The sequence below is a fragment of the Camelina sativa genome, chromosome 19, assembly GCF_000633955.1.
Source record: "Camelina sativa cultivar DH55 chromosome 19, Cs, whole genome shotgun sequence".
Lineage (NCBI taxonomy): Eukaryota > Viridiplantae > Streptophyta > Magnoliopsida > Brassicales > Brassicaceae > Camelina > Camelina sativa.
In genome coordinates, this window is record NC_025703.1 from 2,854,211 (window position 1) to 2,870,868 (window position 16,658).

The window sequence follows — 16,658 nt, forward strand, 5'->3', positions numbered from 1 at the left end:
ATATTACTGAATCTCTTTCTACCAAAAAAGGATATTAATAAAGCTCAGAAATTTTTATTATTTTGTGAAGGAGTGGGTTAATTTGTGATGTCCCTATAATTAACCCAAACATTTTCGCTATTTTGTTGACAAAATTTTTTAAAAATTACTTTTTAATCTACCAACACTCCATATTTTCAAACGTGTTTGTATTTTACAAATATATACATGCCATATAATATAGGGAAAAAGTTAAGAGGCCACAACTTAAAAAAGTGATATAATTATGACCATCTAAGGAATCTATATAGCCATGTCATATGTCATATTTCGCTGGATGGAGCCCGAGACGTTAGGGTTGTAGACATTGTCCTAGGATACATAAATTGTAAGACGACATGTTAAGGTTATAAGAGAAATTTTGTATATATTCCATGTCAACTTTTACAAAATTTATAAAATTTATAAAATTTCTCTTACAGTGCTACGTATTTGGATTTTGAGATCTCAATGAACGATCTTTCTCTTGGACGGCCAAATAGCACCAATATATATTGGAGTAGGCAAGACCAACTGGAGAAGACACTCCCAAAACATAATATATTGCACGGCCAATTGTTGTGACCTCATCATAGGGTTTCGTATCTTCCATCTTGATTAGCAACATATTAAGAGACAAACCTCATAGGAATATATAGAAAACCCTAACGGGAACCCACTCTGGGATGGGAACGGTTGCAACCATCGTCAGACGTTAGGGTTGTAGACATTGTCCTAGGATACATAAATTGTGAGACGACATGTTAAGGGTATAAGAGAAATTTAAAGTGTGCCTATAAGTACATTTCGAATCTCAGGGAAGTATGAACATGACTTGTATTCTGACAAGGTTTGAAATGCAATAAGCACATATAATCTATATATGCAAGACATGCATGGTTTATATATTGACATGGATTTTTCTACAAAAAGTTTCATTATTTTGTTTGTGATATGGATTAGTTACTGGAACATTAATATTTTTTGATAGAATATAGGAGACTCTTGTTACAACTACTTATATAATCTCGTAAATATATTTTATACGATCCCACAATATGTGGAACAACTCTGTAACATCCTCCGCTATTTAAAGCCTTTGTAAATCAATGAATAGCTAAAACGGAACAGATTATCTTTCATAGTATCAGAGCTAGATAGCTTTTGATTTCTCCTTCCTTCTTCTTTCATCCTCCTCTTGCTTTTCATTTTTTTCGTTTCTTTCAATTTTGTTCTCAATGGCTGCCCGGCGACACCATTACTATTGGAGACGAGAATAGTGTCCTTGTGAACAAAAGGGAGACCATACAAAACCCACAAACCACATTTAATCAGCATCATTAACGGATGATCGAGTTGATATCCCTTCACTGATTTCTTCTGGTATATATGTATAAACTTTGGCCTGTAGATATATATATATATATATATATGAAAATGCCTAAGATCACTCTTGACTACGATCGATAAATGCTTATCTAAATCTGAAAACAATTATACTTATATATAAATCGGAAATCATGATCCTAGCTAGGAACCACGTACTAAAAGACGACAGATAACACGCATTATAAATTAACCCTCGCCAATAATGTAGAGATTATGTTGGTGACAAACTGTAGAGAAACCAATAATTCAAAAAGTATAATAAAGTACATATATATAAACACAAACATACATACATGACAACACGAATGTGAAAAAGGGGGAAAAACAAGAGAAAGAAGAAAAAGGATTATTACATATGTGAGAGGGAGATCAAAGTGGACAGAACATTCCCTGCATCAAGCCAGAGAATAAATGTCAGTATATTTATATCTTTGGCGATAATCATCATTGTGAGATTGACGGAGGGAGAGAATGGAGATGTAGTGAAGGACGAGTCAATATTTCTCTTCTTTTTTTACCTTTTGGCATATATAAATATATAATATATGGAATTTTTAGTCCAAAGATCGTATTTTTAATATGTGAATCCAACAATAATATATTGTTTGTTAGCTACATTATATTTTTCCTTGTTACTAGGTAGGGTTCGGTACAGGCTGAAACTAGAAAAGACTAAAAAGTAGAAGAAACTGAACAATAAATTAATTTGCCATAGCCGAAGGCTGATAATGCATAGAAGTGGATTGGTTTAGAAAAGATTGGGCCTGAATATTAAAGGCCCAACCCAAAAGCAGAATAGTCGATCGTCGTCTCGTCTTCACTCATTAACTCCGACAAAGAAAGGATGAGCGTTTCGCCGGCGGCGTTATTTAAACGGGACGGCATGAAAAAAAAAGAAAAAAAGGAAAAAGAAAAAAAAGGAAAAAAAAAAAAAAGAGAGGAGAGAAAATCAGAAAAAATGGAGGAGATAAAGATTTGGGGACATCTCTTCCACATTTACCCTTCAGTTAAAGCCAATCCCACTTCTTCTTCTTCCTCTTCTTCTCAAGGGACTCCATTATCTAATACTAATGCTAGGGTTTTTCTCTCCTTCGTCTTCCCGTGTCTCTTTCTTCTCTTTTTCCCGCCGACTGCTTCTTTCCCTCGATATTTATTGGTGTCTGTGTGAGATTCTCGTTTGAATTTTGGGGATTTTCTTAACGAATTCACTTAATTGAGAAGAAGGTGTTTACTGTATTTATCGTTTCTCGTCTTGTTGTTGATATCACTCTACTTGACTTGTTTGATTTCTGAGAAGACGCTTAGTGGTGGTTTTGGCTTCTCTGGTTTCACTGTTTTTGTGTCAATTTGAGAATGATTTTGTCTAATTTCAAATTTGAGAAAGCATATATATATATTTCTGTAGTTTCAATTTTGAAGCTTTTCTCTTGCAGATGTTATGTAGTTTTGTGTATTATTATTATTTAACTGGTGTTCTTTGTATTCTATACTGCAGTTAATTCTTGTGTATGGTTTGTCCTGAAAATATTTGATGATTATGGAGGGCTCTCAAGTTTCTGCTTCTACTACTTTAGCTGGTTTCTCCGGCAGGAGAAGGAGAAGCTCTTTGCCTCGTCGACCACGCTATATCAAAGGGTGCTTGCATAGTTTCACCTTTTTGCCTCCTTCAACACAGTCAGACACTGCTCTTACTAAACAAGCTAACTCAAGTTTTAGGAACGCCACTAGTCTCTGTGGTTCTGTTGTGAGTGAGAACCCACTAAAACTGAAGCTTAAGCTTGGTGGTGTAACACGAACGATCCAAACCAACTCTGAGGTGGGTGTTTGTAACCGATACTTTGGTTTTGATTTTGTTCTTCATCATGCATTTAGTTGTTGTGAAACTTGTTTTCTTTCTGATATCCATGAGTAATGCAGGATGACCGACAAAAGCCATTACAGAATAAGGTTAATGGCAATGTACCAGAGCGCAGACATGGTCAGAAAACACTTTTTTTAAAGGAGATTCATCATCAATCTAGAGGATATACGTCTGAGACTGTGAATGGTGGTGCATCCATGTCCGAGAAGAGCAAGCGTGGTCTTAAGATACGCGTTTTGGATCCAGAACCAGACAGTGATGATGATGGAGATGAGGAAATCAGATACCTCGAGAAGTTAAAGTCTAAAAGGGTTAGGGACCCTCATGAAGGTAAAGAGATTGAAGGAGGCAGAAGGCTACACAGCAATAATGGTCATGGCATGGAAGACACAGAACAATTCTCATCTGACAAACTTGCTGTATCCGGAAGGAAAAAGCCAAGAATGGGAATGGTTGACTCGCTTCCGGCAGGAGCAAGTAGACAAATTCCTACAACAATACGTACTCGGGCTCTCCAATCAGGAAAAGATCCATATTCTGTCATCGGGTCGGGACCTCTTGAATTCCCTGATGGATCACCTTGTCCCTCATCTAAAAGTGAGTTGCTCATTTTTTACCTTTTCTTAGAACAAATCGGTTGCTGTAAATACTGAAATCTGTAGACCGTGAACAATTCCAGGACAAAAACAGAAGCTTTCTGAGGTGGAGCAACAGTCCAAGAAGGCCGAAGCTGCACAGAGACGGCGAATGCAGTCCGAGAAGGCTGCCCAAGAAGCCGAGGTAAAGTTAAATACATTTTATCCGGTTACTTTATAATGCCAAAACAAGCTGAACTACAGTCTAACTGCCTCTTCGTTGTCTCTTCACCAGGCTGAAGCTATCAGGAAAATACTGGGGCAAGATTCTGGGAGAAAGAAAAAAGAGGAGAAGATGAAAAAACAACAGGAAGAACGAGCTCAGGTTCTTCCTATTGCAAATGACACATCTTATATAAACTCTCTCGCTCTCTGTATCTATGTCTGTTCTGACTTTATTTTTTCCTCTTCACAGGAGAAAGCTGCAAGATCAAACACACTTGCATCAAACACTATCAGATTGGTTATTGGTCCAAGTGGAACAACAATGACATTTTCTGAAGACATTGGTCTTCCGGATATCTTCAAGCCGATCACGTACAGGTAAGCAAAACATTTAAGGAGGATATATACATCATATATGTAGCGTTGTGAGGTATTATTAACTAAGAGTTTTGATGGATCCGTCTTCAGTTATCCTCCTCCGCGTGAGAAATGTGTGGGACCAAATTGCGAGAAAGAGTACAAGTACAGGGATTCAAAGACGAAGCTACCATTATGCAGTCTCGGATGTTACAAGGCCATTCAAGAGAAGATAGAACAACCACTGATTCATTGCTAATTTGCTGAACATGTTTTTGTTAGAAGTTATATATATAACAGGTAGTAATTGTTTCTTAACATGAACCAAACTTTTTCGCCTCCTTTGCTCAACTCTTCGTCGAGGGAAATTTTTGGTTGCTGAGCCCATAAAAATCGAAGTGACCTTTAATTTCTTCTAAGTTCTAATATACTTATTGAACAAAGTCTTGGTATTCATTTTTTTTTCTTCTAAGTTCTAATATACTTATTGAACAAAGTCTTGGTAAAATTAAAAATGTAAAAAGACAATTAAAAACTCAAAGTCGATATAAGTTGTGTTAGAAAAACAGTTTCTTTTCATCCAGAATTGTATTTCACTTAGTTAGGTTTACAGTAAAAATCGAAATGGATATAAATGAAGTTTCATACTGGAAAAAAAAAATTAAAAAAAGAAAAATAGGAAAAATGTGTGGCTGCTGGGATTCGAGCCCAGGTCTCCACGGCCACAACGTGGANCCCCAGCCTGAACTATAGAGTCCAGAGTGTTTAATTCTCAGGATCCATTTACAGCCATTTCAGGTGATGATTTTGAAGCTACTACAAGAGATTCTTCCCCATTTAGCTTCCTGTTGTCTGATGTTCCGTGTTCTGAACTAGAAACTCCATCATCCTTCTGATTTTCATCATCTGAACTGCTGCTATTATTCTCTTCACTACTTCTCGAATCCTCAGCTCCCTTAGCTACTATGGACCGGGCTGCAGATCCAGTGCTGCCTGAACTTTTCTTACCCGTAAGAACTGCATGGCTCAGCGTCGAACATAGCACAGCAAATACATTTTCCCTTTTTGAACTTTTACCCAGCCGCGGTTTCTTGGACGGCTCTTGTTCTCTTTCTACACAAGCGGATTTGCGTTTCAGCCTAAGAAGCTCGCCTTCCTCATCCTCAGAGACTTCTGGCTGTTTCCGTGGAGGAGGTTTATAGTCTTCATCATCTTCATCGTCCTCATAATCGACCAAGCCTCCCGACCTTGGACTGTAGCATTTATAGCAACAGCAGGCAATTAAACAATAGATGTTGCATAAATATAAAGGTTTCATGAATCTCCTTTGTGGAACTATACCTTGACGAAGTAGGGCTTGCAGCCACTCCATTGGAAAGGTGAGGCTTAGGTTGTTCTTTCTCTGTATTAGAAGCAGGTTTTTCCTTCTGTGTATTAGAAGCAGAGGCTGNCCGACCTTGGACTGTAGCATTAATAGCAACAGCAGGCAATTAAACAATAGATGTTGCATAAATATAAAGGTTTCATGAATCTCCTTTGTGGAACTATACCTTGACGAAGTAGGGCTTGCAGCCACTCCATTGGAAAGGTGAGGCTTAGGTTGTTCTTTCTCTGTATTAGAAGCAGGTTTTTCCTTCTGTGTATTAGAAGCAGAGGCTATATCTTCTTCATCACTGTCAATATTAAAATGTGTGACTAAAGGTGAAGAGGAATCAATAAATAGTCATTGTTTTAACAATGAGGGGCAAACCTGTCTTCATTGAAATAATCTTCCTCTTCTTTATCCAACGCACGCTCGTCAACTCGTCTTCTTGGATCAACCGCATCAGCAGTGCTTTTTGGTCCGGCACTTTCTAAACACTGAGGACGTATTGTTACAAAACGATACAGAAAAATGTTTCCCAAGTATTACGTATAAATAAAGACCAAGAAGCGGTACCTGTTCATACTTGACCTTGAAAGCCTGAATGGAGGTCAAGGACTGAAATGGGGCCAACTGATCCCAGAATGTATCGACTATGTATTTGAGCAACAGAGTTGCATTTCCCTACACACACACAAAAGTCAATGAAATTAAATACAATTAGCAGACTACAAGATAGGTAAAAGGGGAGAAAGATAGAAAAAAAAAACCTTGCGTATATGCTCAAGCAGATCCAAGACTGCAGAGTTCAGCAGATTGTACCGGTTTCCATTGGCAATGAAGACATCTATGATCGGTTTCAGCATGTTGTTTTTAACAACATAGTTCTGGACATAATCATCCTGAAATAGAAATATATTTCAGTAATTACAGAGCATTTCAAAAAAATTCATGATGAGCTATTTTGTAGTCATGCAAAGAATCAAAGGTTATTTGTCACAAGCTGATTAATCAATTACACAAAGCCTACTCCAGGATACCTATCACTTGCAAGTAGGATAAGTTTATCTAACTATTTCAACAAAAGCATAATTAGCTATACCAATATGCTTCCACAAACAGCTACAGGAAGCATTCAGGAAATAATTCGGGTACCAATATATGTTGTCTCAGGTTCAAACAATCTACTCACATGGACAGATAGGAGAGTACGGACAAATCGTATAGCAGCAACCACTAGGTATTTTTCCTTTCTCCGTGTGAGATGCAAAACCTTTTCAGTCACATTATTTTGGAGAAAACTGCATCTGTAGACATGAAGAAATTGCACAGCAGATATAAAAATGAATGGCACCATGACAAGGGAATATAGAATCATTAAAATAAGGATCATAATGAATTACTTTGTTCTGGATGCATCTTGCATGATACAAAAGCACAGCAATTCACATATGTTCAATAGGACTTCAGGCTTTGTGAAAATCCGTCTGGATGCACCTTCAGATGTGTTGCCCGACTTCTCAGGACACGAGGCAGAAACGACATCCACTAACTCAGGTAGATGCTTTTCGTAAAAAATATCCATGATATTCGCTCTCTGCTAAAAAAATGCAATAGAAATCAGGAATTCAATCTACCAGATTGACGGAGAAAAATGGATAAGGTAACACAACATAGCATGGCCTTAAACACTCTAGCTGATATATTGATGAACATCAAATACAAAGTATAAGTAACACCACCATTATAAAATAATACACTTGAATATAGTGTTCTCTGCTTATTCACAGACATGCAAAAAAAAACCAGTTTAAGTGGGAAGTTAGTAAAAATCTTAGAAAATTTTCTTAGGAAGCTCAACAATGAACGATTTCAAAAACTGTACACACCAAAAACAGCGGGAGAATTAATATGCACCTGAGCTCCGCCAGACAATGCATTTGCATCCAGTAAGGTTCGGATAATTTCTAGAAATTGGCAATGCATCCTATCACCAAAGTCTTCCATCATTCCCTTGACCTATTACCCAAACAAGGGAGCCAATTATTATTCCAGTTTTATAAAGAAAGAAAACAGGTAAGATCCTTGCAACTGAAGAAACAATCCAAAGGCTATTAAATATTACAGAAAATTACCAGGAGACCGAGGAGGGGGTTTCCTTCTGTCCGAACAACATATGAACGTAAAAGGTTGGGGTCTTGATTCAAGAAAAGAATCAGGATATCTGTCCTGCATCCACAACAATTCTTAAAGGAATAAGAAACTAGAGAGTGACCACGAAGAGTTCTCATGTCTAATTAGTCAGTAAAAATTGTATACCCAGTCAACACAAGTTTTTTGTCGGGAATCCGCAAGACTTCTTCTATGACATGAAAAATTCCTTCAGTAATAAGGTCCCTGAAAAACCATTGAAAAGTAAGCCAATTGATAAACAGATCATTAAAGACGACTTTCTCAACAAAGCAAGAGCAGTAACAATAATTTAATAACTGCTACATACGTTCTGAAGTCACCACTGTTCAACACTGATTACATTGAGTTTCTGGTGAGTACATACCTAAAAAGTCGCAACTGCTGCACCACTTGAAGGCTCTTGCTTAAACTACAAAATTCATGCAAGAAATATACCTATTTAAAGAGAATGAAAACACATTAGTCTGACTAACTCAACAGAACAGCCATATTTTGCTAAAGGAGACATATCGTTTCCATCTGTTGCTACATGTAGATCATCTCAATATCGAGGGATAGAGAAAGGGATCCCAATAAATCTCTTACTCCCAAAATAAGTCAACTAAAGTAAACTTTATGATTGTCCTTAACGAATACAAAACCAATGTGGCTAAAAATAAAATAACATATGCCTCTTAAGGCCGGGCAATACCAAATTTTTCTTGGATTCCACAGACGTAGTAGGTGACCTAAACCTTGCAAATAACTCTTGAATAAAAGTGCTATCGTCCTTGAGCAATGAAACAACCTAAAGAAGAGACACTTTAGTAAAAGAAAGAATATGGAATATGACTTTCCATAACATATTTGTTGGCATTTATATGGACAGCTTACAATGGCATTGTTCGCATGGATTACTGAATTCAAGTTTGCAACTATAGCATCATCTAGTACTCTAGCCAGAACAACATCCTGCAACAGGTGACAGAAGGTGAGAAACCTACGACAACAGAAAAAGGGCGAAAAGGTTTTAAAAAAAATTATGGGATCCAACCTTCAAGTAACCAATTCTGTACGTTTGGTGTATCTTTGACAAGACTAACGGATCCTTAATTGGTATAGCCTGCAAATATAAAGGAGTATAATAAAGAATTCCAGAAAAATTCCAAATATCCTGTTATTCTATATCGATCTCATTTCTAAAAGCCAAAGGGAGTTGATCCCAAAATATCCATAATGAGCAATTGAGCATGTTTTTTCTTACCAAAAAAAAAAAGCAAGCGTCTCTAATATTTCTAGCAAGTATTTTCTGTTCTCGTGAAAGGAAAATGTCTCTAATATTCCCTAAGTACAGTCTATGATAACTTTCTCTTAACTACATTAAATCAATAGCATAAATGACGTTTGAGTTACCTCCTTAAAGACTACATGCTCCTTCAAGAAATTCCGGTGATGCTGGGAGTGAGGAACACCGGGGTCATCTGTATGGGGACAACAATGCAGCGTCATTTATTGCTTCATAATGGGAGACAGCGAATATAAGAAAAACATCAAATTGGCTATTATATAAGTCGCTGATGGTAACCCTTAAGAACATGGCTATTTGATCCAACAAGATACTATCCACCTAATAATCAAAGAAACCTAAGCTTTTGGTGTCCATGTACGACGTAGGATATGAAACCATAAGTAGAGTCCTCAGCATTTTATGGGCAAGAAAGTCCTAATAGGAGTCGCAACAGAATCCAATAACGTCTAAAGGCTTATGCAATAGATATCAAACCGCTATATTCTGAAGGTAATGCCTATCATTATTTTTTAAAATATATAAATCATCTAAATTCGACCAGAGATATCAATCTTACATTCAAGGCATCCGATAATCTCCATAATCAGTTCATCTCCAAATATTTTCTCCAAGATTTGAGAACTGTTCAGCAAAACTGCATATAAAAGATATAAGAAATGAGTCACAAGATAATTCTAAGATAAGTGGATGTAAGAAATGATAATAATCTGTTTAAGAATACTAACTGATTCCCTTGACAATGTTGAATATCATGTGAAGGCCATCAACATTTTCCAAGTCCTCACATATTTTAAATACACCCATCAGATTCCGGAAAAAATCATGCTGCGCCAAGGGATTAAAGGTAAGATTAAGGAGGTTTCCAGAATCTACTTCTTTCAGACATAATAAACTATAATAATAACAGTATATAAAGTTACGAGGTGAGAAAGAAAACTTTGATTACCTTAAAGATGAAAGTAAAAGAAAAAAGGGCTCAAAATTTATCAATAAAGATAGCATCACACTAAACTGAACTGGAAAGGAAAATAATGCTCATAACTTACATCCTTCAAAATAAGTTCAGTTAGCCGCATCTGATCCGTAATGCCACTCTCTGTAACAATCTGCAAGGAAGATGGAAAGATATTACAAAGTTTCTGAGAAAATAAAAACCAGGAAACAAATTCAGAGTAATAATGGACATTATCAGTAAACAAGGAAACTTCGACAGATATAGCACATTCTTGCACTTTGAAAGAATATATCTAACAGTGAGAAAAATAATTCTAGTTCTGGGTGTCACAAATGAATAGAAGTAGATTTGTCAAATAATAATATCAATTCTTCAGACAGTAAAAAGGCACCGCAAAACATTTCCGAGGAGAAATTTTACGATGATGCCTTCACAAATATTTTGCACTTGTCACCACACATGAGACAGGTAAAGAAGGGGTAAACAATCTAAAAGAAATACAATATAACTAAAGCATAGGGGCAGTAGAATCTTACAACCTTCAGTATTAAGGGAAGAGTAGTAAGTTCTACAGCAGGAAGCTCCCTCAACTCACTATTCAGGCTGTGAAATGTTTCACCTGTTCAATAAAAGATGATTACATAATCGGTAAAATCCTCAAGTAACTTTTATCGTCAAATTGAAATTCAAACATCGGATCAAACTAGGATACAGTTGAATAGATTTAGCATATTAGATATGAGGGAAATATTATGGTTAGTAAGAAAAGCTTTAATCACCATGCCTGTTGCTAACAAATCTTTACGATCAAATATTCTGATATCCAAATGCCCACAATCAACAAACCTAGCTAAAGCCCTTGCATTACTACAATTAAAAAAACTCACAGACTCCAAACTCCACTTACGTAACACAACAGAAAATATAGAATAAGCAACAGAAAATATAGAATAAGCATATGTTAATTATACTCGATAAAAGAGGCTAATTACGATTAACAAGGATATTCTAAAGTAATAAAATCCTCCAAAAGAAAATTCTTACTGTTCAAAGAGCTGAAATGCAAATTTCGTTGCATAGTGCAGATTTGATCCCTGAATAATACAAACACAAAATTTGCAGTCAAGAGTATTGTTATATGTAAAAAATGAGGATGAGAAGAAGAAGAGAATAAGAAATACTTTTTTAACTCACCACACATAAGAGCACCCCGCAGTCTCTTGAAAGCTTAAAGCCAGTTCTGTTGAGCGTTCTGGATCTCTCCATGAGATTATTGTGTCTGTAAATTGAAACAAATACCACTTATCCAAGAATATAGAAAATCCAAAAGATATTACAGCAATTTAACCATGACACAAAAAGGCTACCTTCTTGCTTCCTGTAAATATCGTCAGGGTTGATGGGATGCACAAGTAACGTCTCGTTATCTTCCTCATCAATTACACATAGACTAAGTTCTTCAGATCGCTGCATCATATAGCACTTCCATTTAGCTACGAAATTCTATAAGTTAATTTACATAATAAGTGGAATTCAGCAAGTCAATTAGAATCACAACAGACCTCCACATAGTCGATGCTTACATGCCCAGTTCCACGATCGTCCCATTTACCATCTTCATTCAAATGATAGACCTTCACTCTCTGAACAACGAATACAAGAGTCAGACGGCTGTTCCCAATTCACAGCAAACAAACCCTTCCTCACAATTTTACAAAAGTTATCAAATAACGGCGACTTTCTAATGTTTTTTTCGATGTATCAACCATCAAGATCAGTTTTATCTCAAGAAGTAAAGTATACCACAAGGCGGGATAGCTACTCCAAATTTATCAGGTACGTTACACTGTTCTAAAGAGGATGAACCTCCAGAAACTAATGAAATACGTTACACTACCTAACAGGGTGAATATATACCTCCAAAAAGCAATTAAAATAACCTTAGATTCTAAATCAAATGAAAAATCTCATAACCAAGATACCTATTGAATTGGACAGTAATTTGCTGGGTAAAGATGAATTTCTTCAACAAACATTACAGCTAATTAGGAAGTGCCTTAACATAACGAGGGCAAGTGAAATTAAACTAATTGATACAACCCCAGCTCGAATTAAGGAACCAATTACAAATCTCATAGTCTGTGTGCTCTACAAACCGATACACTTACTGAATTCGACAGTAATTTGCTAATTTTCTTCAATAAATACACAACCCCGACGCATGAGTGCTTTAATATAAATACATAAGCTCTACAGGAAATTATACTAATCAAGACAAGCCCAGCTCGAATCAAGTGAGCCAAATAAAGTAAACGAAAGGGAGAGAGCTCGAGAACACACCTGCATCGAATTGGTATTAGATTGAGACTTTTCGGGGGCGCCCATCACTGATTTAACGACCTCCAACACCAAATCGAGCCGAGAAAGTGTGAATAATGACCGACGGTAGTAAAGTTAGGGTTTTGGAGCAACGAGAGAAAAAAAAAGGAAATGAAATTAGACGCCGTCGATATAGGCGGGAGATTCAGTTCTCCAGGGGGACGAAATCAAACCCAAGAACAAAAAAAACAAACCCTAATTACCATACGAAGCATAAAAAAAACATTGACATTCTCTCTCTCTCTCTCTCTCTAGCTTTTTTTTTTTTTTTTTTTTTTTTTGNAGCTTTCCCCAACCTTCGAAACGCGAAAGAAGAGAGAAGAAAGAAAAGAGGCAAAAAAAAAGAAAAAAAAAATTAAAGCAGCAGAAAATAATAATATAATTCTTCTTCATACGTTATGAAACCAAATTCCATGTATACCCTCAGAAACCATTTGTATTCACTAAAAAGCCATACAGCGTCCTCCACGCGCTTCCTTGCCGCGAGTTGGGTCGCTCTCTTTAAAAATGACAGCCTGTGACGTAGAAAAAAATGACGAGCTGAGATGTTTTGTCTGTGTAAAAAGCACGTTATATCCAATCAGAAAACGCCAGGTGCGGCTTTGATAGTTATGCCGCGTGAGATTAGTGGAAGCTCTGAAGGTGCATAGGCTTATGTGGTCAAAGAAATAACCACGTGGCTTTAGGTTGTTGGTAGATCTATCCGAAGTGCGAACTAAAAAAGGCCGAGACAAAGGAATCGAAACCTGGACACACTAGCTTTGTTATACTTATATCATCATCCTTCGTGTTGCTGCTGCTTTGCCTTAAACTAAGGGTTCTTTCGTCATCATCATCGCTACTTTATTCATTTGTTTTTATATTATAAAAAACACACAAAAAAAAAATTATTTAATCTTACAATTTGCTAAATTGACCAATTTGAGACACTATGGTTTGGCGTCTACACATATTTTCCAATCAATGTACCAAATTAAGAATTAATCTTTTGACGTATTATCAACAGGGGAGTTGACAAACAAAGACTTTTTAACAAGGGTTATTTTCATATGATAAGACTAGAACCAGTACACAAATTTCGCGAAATCAGAACCTAAAAATGTAACAACAGGCATTGCTGAATAAAACTATTCCAAGTCACATAGCTAGACAAACCTAAATCGAGTTCAATTTTCAGATTCTAGGTCTACATGAACATAAACGAACAAGTGAAATAATTGTAACAAAATCAAGTAACTCGCAAGATAAGAGAATCTGAAATGAACAATCTCTGATATTACATTGGTTCCTTTGTCTTAAGAAGAAAAAAGTCATAAATTTCATAAGAACCTCAAAATATCTTTTTTTTTTTTTTTTTTTTTTTTNTTTAGATACCGGTTTTCATTAATAATAATAGTGGAAACCTTACAATTGTTAAGGATAGAGTACTTAGGAAGATAAACACATTCAGCGGAGTAATAGAAAACTCCGCTGAATGTCAATCAGAAGACGATCAAAAGATCTATTCTTCAACGCTAGCATTCTCGCCGCTCTTGACGTTGTGCTTCCTCGCATACCTCTGGTTCCTCAGGAACTTTGGATCCATCTATAACATTTCACACACACATAAAAAACAAAAACAAAAAGAAGAAGCAAATCAAACCCAGAAACTAAAATCAGAATCTGGATCAATAATTAGACTGAAAATGCAATCGGAGACTTACTCCTCTGGTGGGGGGTGTGACGGTGCCTCCTTGGCTTCTTGATTCCGTTCTTATGCGCCTTGGCAGACTGATTGTGCGCCGTGTGATTCTTCGACTTGGCCATCTCTGTCACAAGCCCACGATACTAATCAGTAACGAACGAAACAACAGAAAAGAGAACACAAGTCAATTTATTAGCTCCAGAGATCGGCCGGATATAAGAAGCTAACCTGAGCAAAGGGTGAGAGAGCGAGAGGAGACAGAGTTGCTTTCCGCGAAAAGGATTACAAAACCCTAGTGATGGGTTTTAAAATTCACCAAAGTGCCCTAATAAATAATATATCGGCCTTACAATATGGCCTGTTTTAAATTGTATAAAGCCCATAAAACTATCCCAAAATACAGGGATCGCTAAATGACCATAAGATAACGTCCTAACGTTTGTAACAAATGCTGCGAATTGAAGGTTGGTTTCAGTTCAGTGCGTACATTTTAACTGAAGAGATTTCAACTCACATCAGTGGTTATTTTTAACACAATTATTGTTCCAACTCACCTTTTCGGACTAGAAGATTTAAGCTGAAAAAAACCATTTTTGATAGATAATTTCCTTGAGATAGATAATTCTCTAACGTGTACGGGATACGTTTGTGAAGGAAATACCAAATATCTAATAACATGTGGCTTGACCTTGATATAAAATTCATCGACTATCACAAATATAGAGAGACAAGTAATAGAAACCTCCACATGAGCTTATTATATAGGCGTTTTGAACAAGATTTAAGATTTTAGCCAAAATGTTGACGTTTACGCCAAGACTCGATAATGAGAATGTAAATTGATACGCAATTTTTCATAGACGAATAAATAAAGATTAACTATCTCCATTTAACTGAACGATAAAGACCCATCAAGACAAATACACCTAGAAGTAAAAAAAAGACATATATCTAACAAAAAAGTGCAGATGGTCATCACTCTAATGGCAAAACTAACACAAACAAGGCTTAACATATTCAAAAGGGCAAAATGATCTGGGTGTTACACAAACAAAACTGCATAAATTTAAACTCTACCGGGAAAATGAAACCATATGGTGTTTATGAAGAACATACGAAGTACACAAACAAATTAAACTCACTATCTACTAACAGTAGCAACAAATGTAGATCGTAGATCAAATTCGGCATCAGGACTCCAGATTTCACAAACATACTAAGCAGAACATACGAACAAACGTAACAACTAAAGAATTGGGCATAAAATCGCAGATGAATAGAAAACACTGATGAAATCAAAAATAAGGCCAGGATAAGAGAGAGTACACAAACTTAACCAACATAGCGTAAACATATTCAAAAGGGGAAAGTGAATTGGTTCCTTTGTCTAAGAAAAAGTCTCAATATTCATAAAAACTTAGAAATGTCTCACAGATAATATTAAAAAAACAAAGAAGCTTATTCCTCAGCGCTAGCATTCTCGCCTCCCTTGATGTTGTGCTTCCTTGCGTACCTCTGGTTCCTCAGGAACTTAGGGTCCATCTAAAAACACATTTCAGACAAAAGAGAGGGCGCAAATCAAACTCTGAAACTAAAACTGGAATCTGAAATCATTTCAAGTTACGATGCAGTAATAAGAGACTTACTCCTCTGGTAGGGGTGTGACGGTGTCTCCTTGGCTTCTTGATTCCATTCTTATGGGCTTTCGCCGACTGGTTATGCGCCGTGTGATTCTTCGACTTGGCCATTTCTGAGACAAGGTCACAGCACAACTATTCAATTCAATCACGAAACGAAACAACTGACAGAAAATAAAAACACAGATCGTAAGGATATAAGATAGAAGCTAACCTTAGTGAGGCGAGAGAGAGAGAGAGAGAGAGAGAGAGATCTGCTAGTCTAGGGTTTGCTTACAGCGATACAAATACGGCCTCTGCAACAAAACCCTAATTTGGTTGGATTTATAGTCAAATGTTAATGACCAAGGTGCCCTCATAAATCATATATGGGCCTATAAATCTGTCTCGTTATTAATCATAAAAGCCCATATAACTAACCCAAAAGTCATGGAGACATGGACTATAGAAACGTGAACTGGTGTATAAAAAAAGCTTGGTTTTACTGGTAACTAGGTGCTTCCCCACGCAACGCGTGGGTTGTGGTGTAGTTGGCACTTTCTTGTTTTTTTTTTGGTCTTTTTCGTTTTCTCTTTTGTATTATTTCGTTTTAATTAGGCATATACGGGCTTTGCCGTCACTTTTATTTATACATTATATGTTTATACCATTTCGTTTAGATGTGTATAATTATGGCGTTTACTTTTTATGAATTATGAAGATATTGTTTCTTACTTTTGAGGATCCAATCTTAT

The 16,658-nt window shown here is 36.4% G+C and overlaps 4 protein-coding genes across 8 annotated transcripts; 1 reads left to right on the forward strand and 3 right to left on the reverse strand.

Annotated features, from left to right (window-relative positions):
* On the forward strand, positions 2,302-4,841 carry LOC104764373 (stress response protein nst1-like). The gene is made up of 7 exons (XM_010487890.2): positions 2,302-2,631; positions 2,903-3,223; positions 3,325-3,865; positions 3,948-4,048; positions 4,139-4,228; positions 4,319-4,446; positions 4,537-4,841. The coding sequence occupies exons 2-7, from the start codon at positions 2,939-2,941 to the stop codon at positions 4,682-4,684; spliced, it is 1,293 nt and encodes a 430-aa protein (XP_010486192.1). The 5' UTR covers positions 2,302-2,631; positions 2,903-2,938; the 3' UTR covers positions 4,685-4,841.
* Positions 5,167-12,862, reverse strand: LOC104764374 (serine/threonine-protein phosphatase 4 regulatory subunit 3-like). Of its 5 annotated transcripts, none has more exons than XM_019241502.1 (25): positions 12,565-12,861; positions 11,787-11,867; positions 11,592-11,691; positions 11,419-11,503; positions 11,269-11,318; positions 10,764-10,843; positions 10,316-10,375; positions 9,995-10,094; positions 9,826-9,903; positions 9,374-9,441; positions 9,015-9,083; positions 8,855-8,932; positions 8,673-8,768; positions 8,346-8,416; positions 8,108-8,185; positions 7,924-8,017; positions 7,706-7,807; positions 7,192-7,388; positions 6,981-7,095; positions 6,559-6,690; positions 6,365-6,472; positions 6,176-6,285; positions 6,059-6,098; positions 5,767-5,849; positions 5,167-5,678 (listed from the first exon to the last, which is right to left on the reverse strand). In XM_019241502.1, the coding sequence occupies exons 1-25, from the start codon at positions 12,607-12,609 to the stop codon at positions 5,198-5,200; spliced, it is 2,601 nt and encodes an 866-aa protein (XP_019097047.1). In that variant the 5' UTR covers positions 12,610-12,861; the 3' UTR covers positions 5,167-5,197. The 5 variants fall into 5 exon arrangements, with proteins under 5 accessions (XP_019097047.1, XP_019097048.1, XP_010486195.1 ...); XM_019241503.1 differs by having other exon boundaries at positions 7,192-7,385; positions 12,565-12,860; XM_010487893.2 differs by lacking the exon at positions 5,767-5,849 and having other exon boundaries at positions 5,976-6,098; positions 7,192-7,385.
* Positions 13,837-14,627, reverse strand: LOC104764375 (60S ribosomal protein L29-2). Its single transcript, XM_010487894.1, is given in 4 exon segments — positions 13,837-14,188; positions 14,307-14,318; positions 14,320-14,411; positions 14,516-14,627. Coding segments are annotated over 3 exon segments (186 nt in total). The 5' UTR covers positions 14,410-14,411; positions 14,516-14,627; the 3' UTR covers positions 13,837-14,104.
* Positions 15,578-16,236, reverse strand: LOC104764376 (60S ribosomal protein L29-1-like). The gene is made up of 3 exons (XM_010487895.2): positions 16,139-16,236; positions 15,934-16,037; positions 15,578-15,829 (listed from the first exon to the last, which is right to left on the reverse strand). Exons 2-3 carry the CDS (start codon positions 16,033-16,035, stop codon positions 15,746-15,748), a joined length of 186 nt encoding a protein of 61 aa, XP_010486197.1. The 5' UTR covers positions 16,036-16,037; positions 16,139-16,236; the 3' UTR covers positions 15,578-15,745.